Source organism: Chrysochloris asiatica, unplaced genomic scaffold, assembly GCF_000296735.1.
Source record: "Chrysochloris asiatica unplaced genomic scaffold, ChrAsi1.0 scaffold00065, whole genome shotgun sequence".
Classification (NCBI taxonomy): Eukaryota; Metazoa; Chordata; class Mammalia; order Afrosoricida; family Chrysochloridae; genus Chrysochloris; species Chrysochloris asiatica.
Genome location: NW_006408583.1, coordinates 12,884,436 through 12,904,300, shown reverse-complemented (window position 1 = coordinate 12,904,300; position 19,865 = coordinate 12,884,436). Strand labels below are relative to the sequence as shown.

Sequence of the window (19,865 nt, the reverse complement as noted above, 5' to 3'; positions counted from 1 at the left end):
TTTACTCTTGGGAGAGTATGCGCTGAAACATCAAAGATGACTTCATAGGTACAGACTATTGTTGTTTAAGTGGTATCGAGTCAGTTCTGACTCATAGAGACCCAAGGAGTGACTGGTGGGTCTGAACCACCAACCTTGTGATTAACAGTCCAGTGCCGATCTGACAGCACCACACCAGGACTCCAAGGTATACAGCTGCACTAGATGTATATATATATACTGCAAAGAAGATCGAGAAAGTATATACAGAAAGTACTTTAATTTTATTTTTATTTGCAAAACAGAAAAATGGCAATGTCACTGAGGACTGCACACACACAGTTTTGATTTGTCATCAGAATGGACCCTTAACTTTTTATTTTAGTATTTTTGTTTCAGCACTCATTTAATGGGCCCAAAATAGCTGTATACAGTTAGCCCTCGGTATCCGCTCAAGTCCCTTACATAAAATATAAAATGAAGCAGTATCTGCATGTAGCCGACTCACAGACACTTAAATGTCTACATTACTTATAATACCCAATACAATGAACACGCTATGCAAATAGCACTTTACACCCCCCACTTAGCCACCGAGGGATTGCTCTGACCACCAACTGCTCCCTCCCCCAGGATTTTCTAACCACAGTTGGTTGAATCAGCAGTGGATGTGGACCCGAGGATACAGAGGGCTGGCTGCAGTTCATTTATGGAAATAAAAGTAGAATCCTTAAGTAGATATAAAACGAAACAAAACGATCTTGTGAAAAGTGCTTCAATTGTCTTTTGTAACTTCAGCTTATTAACCCACCTTTTAAAATATCAAGCTATATTAAAATAATCAAACTTAATCTGCCTAAAAAAAAAAAAAAAAAAATCCAAAGGAGAGACATTAAAAACTAATTAAACTGAGGCAGCAATTTAATTTGCAGAAACTAAGATCTGTTCATCAGAATTATTCCTAAAAACATTAAATTCTGTTTTATAAACACAAGGACATAAGAAGAAAATCTCAACCAACTAAAAAAAAAAAGGAGCTCTTTGGTACAGGAATTAACAAGGTCACTCAATGAGAGAGTGAGTAGCACCAGGATCGCTTTCGGTTGTTGAGGTTGTAAAACACTAACTTCAGGCACCAGTAGGTTAAAATGCCACCCAACGCAGACTGGCAAGAAGACAGAGGCTGCAATGTGCAGACAAGCTTTCCCTCAGTGAACAGCCTACAGACAAACCAACCCTGTACTCAAACACGTAAGCAAAGTTACCAAACGAAACACAATTTTTGTTCTTGTTTTGTTCATGTCTTTAACTATAAAGCTATCAATTGCAAAAGAGACTGGTGTGTTGAACCACTATGGTAAGCATTACATTATAGGTTATGGGTATTCAAAGTACCTCTAGAAGTGAAGAACTTCAAGACATCAAGAACTCCAATAGATCCCAAATTGTAAAGTGAAAATCACCCTTTATATACAAACAAACCATTGATTTTTACACTGGTGATAAACTTCTATAACAATTATTAGCTTTTCTCTGCAATAGGAGACTCATAGAAAAGGTCCCAGCTTGTTCAATCAAGGCATGGGCAAACTATTCATTTCTCCTTTACAATAAGTAGCTGCTCGTTTCATATGATTCATGACATTTCACATTCACAAAACAATTATGATTATTTTAAAACCATAGTAATTTTTCAAAGGCATCTGCAGAAAAACAGCAATATGAATCCCATAGATAAAACACCTCACGCTAAAAGCTTCCGTGCATTAACAGCTATTGTAGTAAAATGGCAATACCAAGAGCTCAGACTAGTAATGATGACTACAGCGGGGCTCGGGGGGTTGGAGGGTTTGTGTGATGTCACAGGAACTGCACCCGGAAGCTCACCCTTGCTGTGGAGACACTGATAAGGCAGGCTCCAGCTGGCCTTTCTCTCCACCTTCTGACAGCTTGTCCTACTCTCCTCACCCAACTTTTTGGCTATTCCCTACACATTTGTATCTGTCCTGTCTAATGAGACAAGAGGAAAAGGACATTTTCATGGTAAAAAAATCTAATGTCAAAGACTGTTAAATTCCAATGACTTAAGAATTTTAAATACCATAGCTATATCTGTTTCAAATTAGTACTAGCAGGCAATATTGCAGTATCTGACAAGCTGACCAAAATGTGGTAGATTTTTTGTCTGTAAATATTGCACAATAATGACAAAAGAACTCAACAAAAACAGGCACTTTCCTGAAGTTACTCCATCTTTATTCCAAAGGTAGAGGAAATGCTAAATACTGACTGGATGGGCACACAGAACAACAGTCATTCTAGTTACTTCAGTCAACTCCACTCTGTTACTGTCAGACATTGTACTCTATTCTAGAACCCAATTGAAGACAGCTAAATAGAGGGAGCTCTGGTAGCGTAGTGGTTACGAATCGGGCTGCGAACCTTAAGGTCAGTGGTTCGAAACTACCAGGTGCTCCGCGGGAGAAAGATGAGGCTTTCTACTCCCGTAAAGATTTACACCCTCGGAAACCCTATACAGGGTCGCTATGGGTCGGAACCGACTCGATGGCACATAACAACAACAACAACAAATAGAGACCGGAATAAAACTTGTGACACATAATAGATAAATTCAGAAGATGACCCTTAGAACAAGATTACCAACATGGAACTTCAATAATGCAGCCATTCATTAGTTAATTCTATGATTAATACTTACTAATCAAACACGATTGCTTATTAACCACACTTACCAATACATAACATGTTTCTAGAGTAGCTGCTTTTGCTAACTGCCCTTGAGTCAGTTCTGACTCATGATGACCCTGCAGAGGCAGGGGTGCTGAGGAGTTGCTGCTGGGTTTGAACCACCAACCTCTCAGTTAGCAGTCCAAGGCTTACACTACAGTGCTACAGAAGAGTTGGGTCAACATCTAATATTTGCACCTATTATTATATGACTTAAAATTTATACATGAAAGCTTCACGAAATGAATTCTAAATGGAAATATGCAAGCTAGCGGAGATATAGCAAAATTTAATGAAATAGCTATATATCATTTTATTACGCTTCCCAAATTCAACATTTGTGGCAACCCCATATCAGAACCATTTTTTCTAGCAGCACGTACTCACTTACTTGCTATCTCTGCAATATATTTTGGTAATTCTCACAATATTTCAAACGTTTTCCCAATACTATTGTGCACACCTAATAGACAGACTCTGACCCTCATAGCCAAACCTACTGCCAGAGCTGACTCGGACTTACAGTGACCCTATTGTTGTGGCTGTTCGGGCTCAAAGTGACTATGTTGTTGTTGTTGTGAAGTGCCGTCCCTGTATAGGGTTTCCGAGGAGCAGCTGGTGAGCTTGATCCACTGACCTTGCAGTTCAAACAGCTTTGCAGTCTGGCTCATTAACCCACAGCGCCACCCCAGGACTCCTATAGGATAGGGTAAAACTGCTCTTTGGAATGGTGATAGCCTCAGCTCCCTCCTGCAGAGAGGCTGGTGGGTTTGAGTTGTCAACCTTGCACTTAGCAGCCCAACACTTAACCCACTGTGCCAACAGTGCACAACAGAACTTCTCAATAGACCACAGAATAGTATAATTACACTTTTATATTCACTGAGATATCAAAAAAGTTATGTGGCTCCCTTAACTGTGATACTCGCTTTACTTTGGGGCTCTGGAACTGAACTCACACTATGTTTCAGGTCTGCCTGTATTTAGTAAATGTGGGCTACACCATCTATCCACACATGGAGTATAAGGGAAGTTGTCAGGTACTAGACACTAATCTAGGGGAAGACCAGCAGTTCTGCTAATGATAGTAATGCCACTGTAATCTAGGGCCAGGCATCTGGTGATTGTATAGTAATACCTGTGCCATGAATGTGCTAACAGTCCACTATCCCATGACTATCATAAAGAAAGATGTGTGTCTGTAATCTAGCTTGGGTACACTTCTGACTGGAAATGTTGTTCTGCCAATACGTTTTCATGATTAGCATTCAACCCTAAACACGTCTTGGATAAGGTATTATTTTTTAAAACCTGGTATGGTGTTGTGGGTTAATGTACCCAACTGCAAGGCCATCTGAACTGCAAGGTCAGTGGTTCAAGCTCACCAGCTTCTCCTTGGAAACCCTATACAGGATCGTCGCTATGGGTCAGAATCAACTCGACGGCACTTAACAATGACAACAACTTATGCAGAAGTGGTCTGATAAAGTATGATAAAGAGTAGCTATAACTAGCCACTACTCTTAGAAGAAAAACAAATCCAACCATTAGCAAAAATGCATTGTTAACTCAGAGAGAAATCTTAATGGTGTCAGAATGAATTCTGTGCTTATGTTCTCTACTTCATTACCAGTAAAAGTAAAATGTGGTTTCTTCCATTAATAAAGACTAATATGTAACTATAGTTTTAAGTATCTCTTAAGTTAACCCAAAATATTTTTAATACAACTCTTGAACAAACAGTATTTTTCCTATAACAGCTTATCAGCTCATTTAGTATTTCTAAATTACGTTTGGGTCACCAAGCACGAAGAGCTCTTCAGTTAAATGTCTATTGCTTATTTAGGGCTTCGGAATGCAGTAACCTGTGTCAGCATTTCTGAGCCTGTACTAAGCCCATAAACACATTTTTATCTGCAGCAAAGAACACCACAAACTACAACTGTTCAAGCGTAACTTGTAAATATCTAGAGAAAAACCTTGTTTTTCCTCCATTGGTCCAATAAATGCCTTCACTAATATGAAAATCTGATGTACATACGAGCCCAGCATACACGTTATGTGAGTAATGTCACTGGTCACGATTATTTTCTGATACTTACAACAATCAATTGTCTTCCTGGTTATCAAGAATATATTTTAAAATTTGCTACTGAAGCATAACTACAAATGTAACTGGTAAAAATTTTTTTAAAAAGAGCAAAAAACAACACTGAAGAGCAAAAGCAGAGAAAGAACCATGAGCTATTTTAAGACAGCAGCTACTGCCTGCCATTTTACCTACAATCAATTTCTGTGTTTTATAATAAATTGGTAATATTAACATTAAGATTCGTTCACAGAATGCTAAGCAATTAATTTTCCAATATAAAGTCCACCATAAAATACATGAAATGGTTTACATTTGTTTACTTTGATCTAATTTTGGGATTGCTTGTTAAAAAAAAAATGAGTAGGAATATGCAAAACAGGCACCACTTGCTTATGAACTACAAACTGACATCATACAGAGACATCCATTTTCATAAAATTTTACATTTTTGTACATATAATTCTACTCAATTTGTACTTCTGACTTTTAGAATTGGGCTATACATGCACTTATGGGCTGGTAAATGTCTTTCAAGGCAGGATGATTCCTTCAACTAGCCAAAAGAGGACACAGAAGGGACACGGGAGTTTAGGCACGCCTAGGAAAGTGCCCTTTGGTTGCTCTGTAACAAGAATTACAAGTCCTACAATAGGGTTGGGTGTGCTCATTTGGGAACAACGCTGTAAGGTACAATATGAATACATATAGATATACTTTCATGTAGATTCTTACATAGATACATTTGTATGTAGCATTTCTGCCATTCAAACAAAACAAGCACATGGCCTGCCTGGTCCATTAGTTTGTAGTGGAATAACTGAGAGGAACCAGGCAGGAGGGGATCAGGGCCACAAAGTGTAAAGAAAAACCAGGAGGGAAACGAATGTGTCCTAGAGGAGGTGAATCTAAGAGGGTACAACACAAGCTCATAGCGTGGGGAAAGGCCCACCTTTGCATCTCATTATCGAGACCCAGGCTAGCACCTTGTACCTCCCCAGTACATTTCAAGGGGGCTTCTATTACATGAAGCACAGGTATATCCACACCGCAATTTAAGGAATCTTCCTTGGCCCAACTGCTTTCTCAAGGTCTTCATTTGAAAAGAATGTATACACCAGAAGGCATTAAACTAGTATCTATCTACAATATCTACACATATTGGTTGTCCCCAGGCCAAATTTGGTCAACGTTAAACTGTATGAATCTCAACCTATTTATACCTGACACAAACATACTAACTCTGTGTTTCATTAAGCGTTATAAACAGATTCTTAACACTAAATTTACTATGTATCTTATCAGCACCAATAAATACTTTCATCTGCCATGCCTGTTTTTGGTAATAAAGCATTACAATCATCAGAACATGAGTAGCATGGGTGCTAATATTTCTGAGAAGAGCTCACTGTATTAGTTCAGAATATTTTATTAGATATTTACAGTTTCTGAAAGATCTAGTCACAGTACAATCTGACCATGGTAGCCTTCAGCTTCATGATTTTCCAAATGTGATTCCCTAAAGTGAAAATTAACTGGAAGTAAACTATTCACACGCTCCAAGAACAGTAGCCTCCTTTAATCTTCTTTTCAAGTGAAAATACTGGAAGTATATATATATTTAAAGTAAAATATATATAAATAGATTTTGCAGTATTCTAATGGAAAAAAAAAATATAAAAAGCTGAATTTTTTCTCAAGGAATGCTAAATCTCTTTTCACACAAATGTCCTATGCTTTCCAAGAGGCCATCAGTATTAGCAATTTAACTCTGTGCAGCTAACAAGAAATATAGACCATTATGTTGTCTTATTTCATGATCATTTCCTAACATTAGCTTCTAATAAAAGGTCTCTCAACCCAAATAATGGTTGGCCAATTAAAATGTAATTTCAATTTGGGTAATTATGGGTACACAAAAGCTTTATACTTACTTTTAACAGTAATTTCCCATAAAAATGTTTCTGTATTAAGTTGGCCACGATCTATGATACATAAACCTTCAACATGTCATTTTACATCTACTAGTATGTAAATAAAAGTTTCTCAAAGGACAACCTTCCTTTTTATACTGTACATGATATATCATCTAGCTATACTAGCATTTTAAAGACATATGCATTCTAATATAACTGTGTTAGAAAAAGGTATAGGTAGAATTATTGCAAATTCTCTTATGGTCAAATAGGAACACATGCCCACGAGTCCCAAATTTCTCCTCGGAGCAAATATTTTAACAACAATCAGTAACAACAGTACAGGGGAAGAAATGGGAGGGTTAATGCTGAGACACACTTTCCCTTTTCCTTTAAAAGAAGGTAGTAGTTGGTGCTTCGTGTTAACAGTCTTTTGATTTTGGTTTCAATGAAGAGGGAAAGGAGAGGACACCAGAGAGGGACTTCTAGGGAAACATGGCCCTTTCTGATGTTGTTCACTCCTTGGCTGCATTTTTAAAAAATCTTGCAGCACATATAAAAAGTATTGAGTCTTTTAAACTGTATTAGAAGAGACAATTTTGCACATAATATAAGAAGGTATAGCAACTTTTGTAAAACCTGGAGAATTATATTCAAGTAAACATCCTGAAATTTCCCATGAATTAAAATCTATTATATACACTGATTTCATCCCAACCACTTCCCTTTGAGTTGAATCATAAAAGCATTTGAAGAAATCCTGTGGAAAGCTAATTTGAAAGTAAACATGCTCTAACACTTAAATATAGATCACATATTCATCCCACAACAGGATCAAGACCACTATTAAAATAAAGCCGGGGGCCCACTGTGATGCCTAAGATTGGTGGGTGGATTTTAATTGACTTGAAGACTGTCATCGTTCTATTATCATAAAACCTGTAACGCATTTCCAGCACGGAGGACCCATCTGTGCCCACCATCCATCTGTTTAGACGTGATTGGCAAAGTGGTAGGGAACTCGCAGTGGCTGCCTCTGCCTGAAAGGAATGAACCACAGGATCTTCCAACGTGTGCCAAAAACTTCTGAGAAGGTCTGCTGCCATGGCTTTCGGGGCCTTGATCTACAGAAGACAGCATTATTAGTGAAAGACAGCACTCCCACGGTGTGCTTCAGTCAGCTAAAACAATGCCGGCTGGCTGGGGAGCCATTACTGGACTCTGATGAATTGTGTCCCAGCATCACAAATACAGCTTTTTTTTTTCCCACTCCGGCATGCAGCTGAGTTTTTAACTCGGGATAACAGACATTGTATCTGTGTCGTCAATCAACCTAAGGCAACTTCTGAAGCAGAGGAGAGTGTGTCAACAACTCAGTAGCAAATCTCTTTTGATGTATTTTTCAGGACAAATAATTTAAGTTACTGTAGTTAGACAAGGAACAAGAATTACTGGTATTTTGTTGTTTGAAAACTCTTAAGGCTAGAAGACTCCTACTGTAAGTCTGGGGCATGCTTATAGAGTGCAGGCCTCCAACCAAGGTGTGATCTTCCCTCTCTATGAACCCATTTCTGTCATATGACCATCTGCTCCCGTCTATAAACAGGAATACTAGAGAGCTCACGTTCATACTTACATTTCTTCACAACAGTTTGACATCTTTTCAATAGATGTTGTGTCCTATTAAAAATAAACAAAACACATATTCCGATAAAGGAAGGCCTCAAGTTTCTATTGTATATCTATTTTGTGATGCTCTTAATCCTAGTCAGAGTATATTCTGAAGAGTCAAGCAGATTACATATGGCTACTAAGAATCTTAAATGATCTACAGATATTGCTGGACTTCTCATAAAGTCAGTGTTATGCTTCGAAAGTTTTATTCAAATACAAATCCTCATAAAAACTGTGGGAGTCTTACTCTATTACAATATCATCTTTTATTAAACTTGTATTTTCAATGGTTCCTTAGAAGTCTAGTATCTATTTTCCATTCAACTGTCAATAAACATGTATTTTAAAAAATGAAGACATTATTGGACAGAAAACTGCCAAGAGTGGTATCAGCCTGTATTTCTATAAAAGACAATTAGCTACTTCAACAGGATAACCTATGAACTCACCATACTTCATCATCTATAGTCTGAAGATTAAAGACAATTTACTAATGTTCTTTGATAAAATAGAGTTCCCTTTGTTAACAACAAAAAAATCACTTTCTATAATACAATTTCTAAATATGTATTATCTATAAGGAGTTCTGGTAGCATAGTGTGACAAGTCAGACAGCAGTTCAAAACTACCAGCCATTCTGTGGGAGAAAGATGAGGCTTTCTGCTCCTGTAAAGATTTACCACCTCAGAAACCCTATACAGGATTGCTATGAGTTGGAACCATCTCCGTGGCACATAACCAACCATATAAGGTTCTAACATAAATACAGCAAAAACAATTCAACTAACAGTTAGCTTCTAGACATGCTAGTTTAACTTATGTTAATAACAGATCACTATTAGACTGATAAACTGTGATAATATCTAAATAATCAAAACATAAATTACATAATCTTGTTTTTAGATACATACATTTCTGTTAAAAATATTTTAAGTAATACAAAAGAAAACACTTTTCAAATATAAAAAACAGTTAGAGACGTTTCCTATCTCTCATCACTTGGCTTTACCTTGGTACCTTTCTCATTTACAGGCAGAGATGGGGCTGGACTCTTACTGAACAACACTATTCACACAAATACTTGTGGCTGGGACTCAAATCCCAATGTCTTTAGCTGTAAAACTTTCTTCCTATGATACTATTAAAAAGCACCTTTACTTTAAAAAAACTCAGAAATTATATGGGTAGATTATAATATACTTAAATTTTCATGTATGATTACCTGAACAACTACAGTTAGCTCAGGTAAAAGGTAAATAATTTAGTTTTTAGGTGATTGGCAGCCAAGAACAGAGTCTTTATCAAAATTTCCCAGGGATTTATAAAGAGATAACAGATTAGCTGCATATCCTAGATTCATCAGATTTCCTATTAAGTTTTGAAATTCACCCAGGGACACTAAGTGTATCCAAGGACAATTCAACTTATAGTTATAACCTTTGTCTACTCTGTCGCTGCTTTACGTTGTGAAAATACAGTCTCCACATATGTAAGCCCGTTGATCAAAGAGGGGGCTTAGAGGAAAACTGGGTCTCTGTTTCCATATCTATGAAAGAAGTGAATGAAGTAACTTTAATAATTTCTTACAGTCTAGTGGGGAACAATTAAGACAGTGTATGCACAGGTAAGGAAGAAGATATGGGATAGAGTCAAGAAGTGCCACTGGGGGGGGGGGGGGGGGGGGGGGTGTGTGTGCCATGGAGTCGGTTCCGACTCATAGCAACCCTGCATAGGGTTTCCGAGGCTGTGAATCTTTATAGGAGCAGAAAGCCTCATCTTTCTCTCACGGAAAGGCTGGTAGTTTCAAACTGCTGACCTTAAGGTTAATAGCTCAACTTGTAACCACTACACTACCAGTGCTATAAGGAAAGGGAAATGAATGGACTAAAACCACAGCTGTGAATAACACTTAAAAACTAAGAACTATTTCTGAGTGTGGAAGACAATTACTAAGGCAGTCATTTGTAACCAGCTAATATTATAAAGGAGTCCTGGTGTGGTGCTGTAGGATAAGCCCTGGATTACTAAGCACAAGATTAGTGGTTCAAACCCACCAGCTGCTCCTTGAAAACTGTATAAGGGGTCGCTATGAGTGGGAACTGCCTCGGTCACACTTAAAAACAACATTATGAAAAATGTTTACCATGTAGACAGGTACAAGTTGATTATAACCTTGAGACACATATTTGTGCCACTAAGAGAACAAGCTTTAAATAGTCTGATAAGATAAAGGCTTAGACATAGATTTCACATGGAAAAAGGTTTTAATTCCAAATGACACCATTTTGACACTTTTCTAGCACTTTTTTCATAAAATAACTAGAAGGTTGTTGCTCTTGTTAGGGCCGTTGAGTCTATTCACCTCCTAGCAAGCCTGTACGGGGTTTCCGAGGAGCAGCTGGTAGGTCTGAACCACCGACCTTGTGAAAAATAACTCGAATACTGCCTATGAAATCATCATGAGAAAGGGTATAAAGTTTAGCATCACTTTACCAAGAATCCAAAAAGTATGGTTTGTACAGACTGAGCAGCCAAACAGACCTGTTAAATACAGATAATGCAAAAATGTTGCATGACACTTTAAATAATAACTGTACTACGATATTCACAAACAGAATAGAAACAGCAAATTAGAAAAGGAGACGCCAGTTAGTACTAACAAGCAGGAACACTAAAAACCTAAGTTCTTCACAAGCACTAAATTGGGTTTAATAATACACTTGTACTTTTTTGCTTTATAAGGTAGGAAAACTATGGACTATTTTAAGAAGGATCAGAAAGATCATTACTAGAGTCAAGGAGTTTGTAACAGATGGGTAAATTCTGAGTTATACATACAACTAAACTACTCAGAATAGCTCCTTCTTCACGGACTCACACGAAACAGGTTTCACTGTTGTCATCTACAATTGAGGGATCTTGTTTCCAGGAAATACTTATGCCTGGCTTATGATCTAATGACTAAAGCAGCTAAGATTCCTTTCAGTCTGTACAACTAACGAGATGCATAATATTTTTAATTCTATTTTTAAAATGGAAAGTGGATTTACACTAGAATAAACTAGAAAGCAAAACTTACAGAGACATATGCCTTACTGATTTTACCAGTGATTGTCTGTCTTCTCCTGATGGCTGATCTAACCCCTAAGACAGGCTCTCAGGGTGAATCTAATGAGTCTAATGAAATGCATCTGACCAACCAGATTATACCTGGAATGGGGAAAAAAAGAAAGTTCGTAGCAGGAAAAAAAAAGGAGGTATTTATTAGTTTGATGTTAGAAACATAGAGATGGGTAGGACAAAGAACAAGACTTTGCCTCCAGAGGTTTTCCAGTTCACAGGCCTAAGAACCCAGTCTCTTAGCATAGAGAGTTTGATGATACAATCTACCAAACGAACTCATTCTGCTTTTAGTTCACTCTCACTAAGCAAGCCCTTGCCACAGACATTGTCTTAAGGAAGCATGTGCTAAGGCATCCTTTGATGCACATGACCACCCCTCGTAAAGGAAGAAAACAGTCCATTTGGTTTCTATAACTGCCTCTTTTGAGTCTGGAAGTAAGAATTATTAGCTCTGGGTGTGATCAACCCTAGAAACACTTTCAAAATAGTTTCTAGACCTGCCAAGCAGAAGACCAGATGGCCTCAGGAAAGTAAGAAAGTTGTAAGAAAGTTCTACCAGTGAGACTCCTCAGAGACAGCTTGATCTAACCTCGAGGATCAGCAGCCCTCTACTCTGATTGGAGATACTGCCAATGCGTCTAGCTCTTCAGCATGTACCTATCCAACTCAACAACTCTTTTTAAATTTAATTTGGAGTTAATAACAATATTCAGCTAAGTTTCATCTACTACTAATTTCTGCTTATCATTACATGCCATCGAGTCGGTTCCGACTCATACTGACCCTGCCTAGGGTTTCTAAGGAGCGGCTGGGTTTGAACCATCAACCTTCCGGTTAACAGTCTGGTGCTGGTCCTAGAGAGCCATACCAGAACTCTAACTTCCACAAATTCTAAGAAAAGCTTCAGTTTGACTTCCTAGCTTCTGCTCAGAATTTTAGTGAGAGCACATTATTTAACTTTGCATGTCTCACAGCACTGAGCAGCATGTGTTGTACACACGGGGTACTCGATATATAGCTGAATGTGGACAGAAACAGCGTGATTCCTTATTTTAACATTCTTTTCTTTCAATCTGAAGACAGAAGATTTCCTAGTAACTTTAGCTCTTTGTCTCCTTAGAAGCCAAGGCTCTCTGTTCCTGAGGAAAAGGAATGGTTCGTTAAGCACCCATGTTGAGCAGAGGTCCAGCAGTCTTGCTAGGGATCTGAAGTTCACATACACATTCAACTAATCATGGAAGGAAGGAGAAAGAAAGTAGATCTAATAATTATAGCCACTACAGGTCTTAGCCCAAAATGTCAAGCCACTTTCTGGTATAGCCTTAGGTAAGCTACTAAGTGTATATCTCAACTTCAAACAAGACCTCAGAGTTTGCTGAGTTAATACATGCTAAAAAGTCAGACCAGACCTCAGAGTTTGCTGTGCTAATATATGCTACAGTCCATAATAATACCTCAGCAAATGCCAGTGGTACTTGGTACCTACTTAACACTTTCTGAGAGAGCTTGGAGAACACAACATTTCAATTATATTAGAATGCAACCTTTCAAAATTATGCATAAACACAGCTAGAAAAAGGTGTTTTCAAAATGAAATATACCATGACAGACAAAATATTTTTTTAAAGAATGTAATACATTGTAACTTAGTCCTTGGAAGAAAAAAAACCTAGTTTCTATAGAGTTCTCTATTGTATCTAAAACTCAAAGAAATATAGTCAAATAATAGTGATGACATAAAAAGTATATGAAAAAAAATGATGACATTTTAATCATTTTCTAGGTTTTAAAAAGTCACTTAGAAGATAACTTCATAATATTAGAATTGGAAATATTATGTTTAGAAATGTGTTTCTTGCCTTTTTATGAAAGAAAATGAAGATCCAAAAGGAACGCCAATGTTGCTCAGAGCTCCCTTTATTCAAGTACAGGAAGTGAAATGGGATCAACACAGTAAGCAATGCATTCCATACTTGCAGTGCTGATTTGGAGTAGAATAGACCAATCACAATTTGGAAAGAGAGCATACTGAATGCTGTTAACTTACCACACTAATTCAGTGGATACCTGGCAGAATTTAATTATAGGGATTCATAATGTTTACTCTTTCTACTTCTGAGTATAAATTAAAAGGTAGGTAAACCCACTCATCATCTTATGAAACTGCTATTTAATGGATAATTTCACTTCAAGTGATTCAGCACTGTGAACAGGAGATACTTCTATTACATAAGATAACCAAAGCCAAATTCAGTCTCCTCTGCATCTCTGATTCCTTCTGTCCTTATTTAGAGAAACATATACTGTAAGTGAAACATGAGAATTTAGGGGAGAAAATAATATTTCCCCCTTCTAATTTGAGTAGCTTTGTTTGAAATGATCTTTCGTAATTCAACTAGTGTCCAACATTATAGTACCTATTAGACCAAACGGGAAAAAAAAGAGAGAGAGAGAAACAAGAGGCACCAAATTTAACTTTGAAACTCTAAAAGCCTTTCTGAAACTGTAACTAAATGCATCTTCCATACCCTATCCCAACCTCACAACTGAGAAAAGCACTGAGCTCCAGAGACACCATCAAAAGCTTAGGAGACTGTATACACTTCACGGTGCCCAGCAAACACAAATGCCTGTTTACAAGACTCAGAAAAAGTGTCAGGGCAGTGTCCTGGTACACAATGGCTCACTGTCAGAGCCGCAACAGAATGGGCTGCACCAGCTGCTACCACACAGCCTGAGGAACGCTCCACGAGCCCAGCAACTGAAGACATGAGTCATACAGCCGTGTTGCTGCTGCTCCTCAGAACAGACACTATTTTTGGCTGTGTATGAACTACTGCTTAGTAAGATAGTGTGACAAAACCAATGACATTAATGCACAGCACCACTATGCACTTCACTCGGGAGTAACAACAAAATGGCTCAACAATCACTGTAAGGAAGAATCAGAATAATCTACCCCTCTGTTAAAGCTGACTGCTTGGAAAATCACATTTTAACTGCAATAATTTTAGTTAAAATACAAGCAACACATTCATTTAAGTCTTTAATATTAAACCTAAAAATAATTTAAAAGAATTCTTTAAAACTGAGCTTCAAATTAGTTCATTCAACAGAAACATCTGGTTGTGTTGAGATTCTTTTTAACCCTGAGAATGAGATTAGAAACTTACTACTTTGAAGTAATTTCAAATTATTTTATCTGGGTCACAGATAGTCTGCTCTTGCTAGGTCTAAAGGGACATCAAACCAAAATTTCTATGATTATCTTTTTCTCTTCTAAGTAGCACTGGTAGCGTAGTGGTTACAAATTGGGCTGCAAATTGCAAGGTCAGCAGTTCGAAACTACCAGCTGTTCCGCGGGAGAAAGATGTGGCGTTCTGCTCCCATAAAGATTTACAGCCTCGGAAACCCTGTATAGGGTCGCTATGAGTCAAAACTGACTCCACGGCATACAGCCACCAACAGCCACCACCTACCAACAGGAAGGTTGGATTATTTCTTTCCTGAACAACCAAAAAATAACCATGAATTTCTACCAGCTGCTTGACCTGAGAAAGGAAAAAGTGTAAGGTGAGAAAGATATGGGAGTCCTGGTGACTCAACAGTTAAGCACTCAGCTGCCAATCAAAAGGTTGGTGGTTCAAACCCACCCAATGGCTCTGCAGGAACAAGAGCTGGTGATCTGCTTCCATACAGATAATAGCATAGGAAAGCCCACGAGGCAGTTCTCCTCTGTCACAGGGGTCACTATGAGGCAACAGTGACTGAGGACACCTAGAACAACCGTAGTTTACTTACGGAGAATCATACAATAGTTAAGGCTTTTCTTTGGACATATTTCATTCAGTCTAATAATTCCAAGGCTCATCCATGCTGTAGCATGTGTCCGAACCTCACGTGTCATTAGGGCTGAGTAATATTTCAGTATGTGTATATAAACATTTCGTTTACTCATTCATCTGTTGATGAACATTGGGTTGTTGCATTTGAGTCCCTCCGGTCTTCTGAGCATATACCTAGAAGTGGGGCTGCTGGGTAATACCACAATTTTAGGATTTATTTTTGAGAAACCATCAAACTCTTTTCAACAGCAGCTGCACCATTTTACATTTCCATCAGCAATGGATGAGATTACAATTCCATTTATCCACAAACTTGACAAAAGTTGTTTTCTGGTGTGTTTTTTCAATAGCGGTCATCCAAGTGGATGCTTTGGTTTTAAAAAATATTTTATGTGAAAGTTTACATAGCAAATTAGGTTTCCACTGAACAATTTCTATACAACTTGTTCCATAATATTAGCTACATACTTCACAATGCGTCTGCATTCTCGCTATTCCCATTATTTTTGTTCTGTTTCTATTGACGTAGCTACCCTGACCCTCCTAGCTTCTCAGCTTTGTTTTAAGGTTAATGTTGACTATCTGGTCTCATGCAGCTGATTATTTATTGAAGCACAGTACTCAAGGGTGGTAGTGTTTCTATTAGAAACCAATCTATTATTTGGATGAAAGGTGATCATCGGGAAGTTGATTTTAGTTCCAAGTTTAAAGGACGTTTTAGGGTGATCCTCTCGGGGCTTCTCTCAGACCAGCTGTTCCGCAGGAGAAAGATGAGGTTTTCTGCTCCCGTAAAGATTTACAGCCTCAGAAACCCTGTACAAGGGTCGCTATGAGTTGGAACCGATTCCACGGCACATAACAACAACAACAATATAGATTTTTATCTTAAAGTGCCTGAAACTTCCAACTGACTATTCACCTGATGAAATGGATACACTTGTAGGAGCACTAGTACCTAACATCATACTGCCATGTGTTTTGAGACTATAACTGCCTTGTTGTTACTAGGTGCCCTCGAGTTGATACCGACAACAGAACAAAACACTGCCTGGTCCTGGGCCAACCTCACAATTGTCACGCTTGAGCCCACTGATGCTGCCACTTGGCCAATCCATCTCACTAGGGGTCTTCTTCTTTTTCTCTGACCCTCCACACCTTACCAAGCATGACATCCTTCTCTAGTGACTGTTCCCTCCTGACAATATGTCTGAAGTATGAGAGTTGAAGCTTGGCCATCCTGGCCTCCAAGGAGCACTCTGGTTGCACTTCTTCCAACATAGATCTGTTTGTTCTTTTGGAAGCCCATGGTACTTTCAATATTCTTCTCCAACACAACAACTCAAATGTATCAATTCTTCTTCGGTCTTCCTATTCTCTGTCCAGCTTTCTCATGCATATGAGTTTATTGAAAATATCATGGCTTGGGTCAGGCGCACCTAAGTCCTCAAACTGACATCTTTGCTCTTCAACATTTTAAAAAGGTCTTGTGCAGCAGATTTGCCTAATACATCGTTTGATTTCTTGACTGCTGCTTCCATGAGTGTTGATGATTCATCCAACAAGAATGAAGTCCTTGACAACTTTAATCTTTTTTCCATTCATAAGAATGTTGCTTATTGGTCCAGTGGTGGGGAGTTTTTGTTTTCTTTACATTGAGATGCAATCCTCATCGAAGGCTGTGACCTTTGATCTTCGTTAGTAAGTATTTTAAGTCATCTTCACTTTCAGCAAGCAAGGTTGGATCATCAGAATATCACAGGTTGTTAATGAGTCTTCCTCCAATCCTGATGCCATGTTTGTCTTCATATAACCCAGTTTCTCAGCTTATTTGCTCAGCAAACAGGCTGAATAAGAATGGTGAAAGAATACAACCCTGTCACACACCTTTCTTAATTTTAAACCATTCAGTGTTCCTATGTTCTATTCAAAAACCTGCCTCTTGGTCCAGGTACAGATTCCTCATGAGTACAATTAAGTGCTCCGGAATACTCATACATCGCAATGTCATCCATAGCTTATCATGATCCGCATGATCAAAAGCCTTTGTGTAGTCAATAAAGGACAGGTAAACATCTTTCTGATATTCTCTGCTTTCAGCCAAGATCCATCAGACATCAGCAGTGATATCCTTCAATACATGTTCCCTTCTGAATCCGGCTTGAACCTCTGGAAGTTCTCTGTCAATGTATGCTTGCAGCGGTTTCTGTATTACCTTTAGTAAAACTTTACTCACATGGGATATCAAAGAGATTGTCCAATGATTTCCGCATTCCATTGGGTCACCTCTCTTTGGAATGGGCTCAAATACAGATCTCTTCCAATCAGTTGGCCTGATTGGCCATCTTCCAAATTTCTTTGCAGAGATGAGTGAGAGCCTCCTGTGCCGCCTTACTTTCTTGAAAGATTTCAACTTTTATTCCATCAATTCATGGTACCATGTTCTTAGCCAATTCCTTCAATGCACCTTGAACTTCTTCAGTATCATTGGCTCTTGTTCATATGCTACCTCTGGATATGGCTGAACATGAACCATTTCCTTTTGGTACAGTGTCTCTGTGTATTCCTATCATCTCCTTTTGATGCTTTCTGCATCATTCAAGAATTTGCCCAGAGAATCCTTCAATAATGAAAGTTGAGGCTAGAATTTGTTCTTTAGTTCCCCCAGCTTAAGAAATGCTGAGTGTGTTCTTCCCTTTTGGTTTTCTGACTCCAGATCTTTGCACATATTTTGTAATATTTGACTTTGTCTTCTCGACCTAACCTTTGAAACTTTCTGTTCAGTTCTTCTACCTTCTCATTTCTTCCATTTGCTTTAGCATCTCTATACTGGAGAGCAAATTTCAGTGTCACTTCTGACATCCATTTTGACCTTTTCCTTATTTCTTGTCTTCCCAATGATTTTTTTGCTTTCTTCCTGTATGATGGTCCTGATGTCATCCCACAACTCTTCTGGTCTTCAGTCTTTGTGTTTATTGTATCAAATCTGTTCTTCTGATGATCTCTAAATTCAGGTGGGATAGTTCAAGGTCATATTTTGGCTCTCGTGGACTTGTTTATATTTTTTCAGCTTCAGTTTGAATTTGCATATGAGCAACTGATGGCCTGTTCCACAATCTGCCCCTGGCCTTGTTTTGGCTGATGATATGGAGCTTTTCCATCGTCTCTTTCCACAGATGTAGTCAATTTGATTTCTGTGTATTCCATCTGGTGAGGTCCATGTGTATGATTATCTTTTATGCTGTCTAAAGAAGGTTATCTGAAATGAACAAATCATTGATTTTACAGAATTCTATCATGCGATCTCCAGCATCATTTCTGTCACCAAGGTCATATTTTCCAACTACTGATCCTCTTTGTTCCCAACCTTTGCATTCCAATCACCAGTAATGATCAATACGTCTTGATTGAATGTTTGATCAATTTCAGATTGAAGAAGTTGGTAGAATTCTTCTATTTCATCTTCACTGGCTTTGATAGTTGGTGCATGAATTTGAGTAATAGTGGTATTAACTGGGCTTCCCTGTAAGCGCATAGATATTATCCTATCACAGACAGTGTTGTACCTCATGACTGATCTGGATATGGTCTTTTTGACAATGACTGCAACACCATTCCTCTTAAATTTGTCATTCCCGGCATAGTAAACCATATGGCTGTCAGATTCGAAATGGCCAATACCAGTCCATTTCAGCTCACTAATGCCTAAAATACCGATGTTTATGCATTCCATTTCATTTTTGACAACTTCCAATTTTCCCAGATTCATACTTCGTACATGCCATGTTCCGATTTTCAGTGGATGTTTACAGCTGTTTCTCTTCATTTGATTTGTGCCCCATCAGCTAATGAAGGTCCTGTGGGCTTTTCTCCGAGTTTTACTCCATTCACTTTATCAAGGTCAACTCTACTTTGAGGAGACAGCTCTTCCCCAGTCACATTTGAATGCCTTCCAACATGAGGGGCTCATTTTCCGGCACTATTATCTGACAATGTTTCTCTGCTCTTTATAAGGTTTTCAGAGACTAAATATACAGAAGTAGTTCGTCACTCTTTCTTCCTAGTCTGTCTTTGTCTGGAAGCGCATCTGAAACTTATCCACATGGGTGACCCTGATGATATATAAAATACCGGTGGCATAGCTTCCAGAATCATAGCTACTCACAAGCTACGACAGTATGACAAAATGACAGACAAGTGGTGGCACCAGTTAGGTAGTAAGGGAAAATGGCTGAGCCAGTCTTACATAAATAATGAAAATGGAAAATACATTGGTAAATTCTATTTATAAATACGGTTTTTTAAATGTATAAAAAACAATTGATTTTGTAATATTTCATGTGTTTTCTGCATCAAATACTATTAAAACAGGGATCTGGTAGTCAGTCTTTCTGACATTCATGTACAGAGTAGCAATCACTTAAATTAGTTCTCACATCAACAAATACAAACAAACATGTAAGACTCCACTTTTGGGAATCTAACCTAAAATCA

General features: G+C 38.2%; 1 protein-coding gene across 1 annotated transcript in view; it reads right to left on the bottom strand.

The window, feature by feature from the left end:
• Positions 1–7,723: 7,723 nt before the first annotated feature.
• ZDHHC21 (zinc finger, DHHC-type containing 21) overlaps positions 7,724–19,865 on the bottom strand; it is a 34,114-nt gene continuing 21,972 nt past the window's right edge. The window contains exons 6-7 of the mRNA XM_006864485.1: positions 8,369–8,412; positions 7,724–7,856 (exon numbers count right to left, since the gene is read on the bottom strand). Of these exons, the coding sequence (XP_006864547.1) occupies positions 7,724–7,856; positions 8,369–8,412 (177 nt within the window). The remainder of the gene's footprint in view (positions 7,857–8,368; positions 8,413–19,865) is intronic.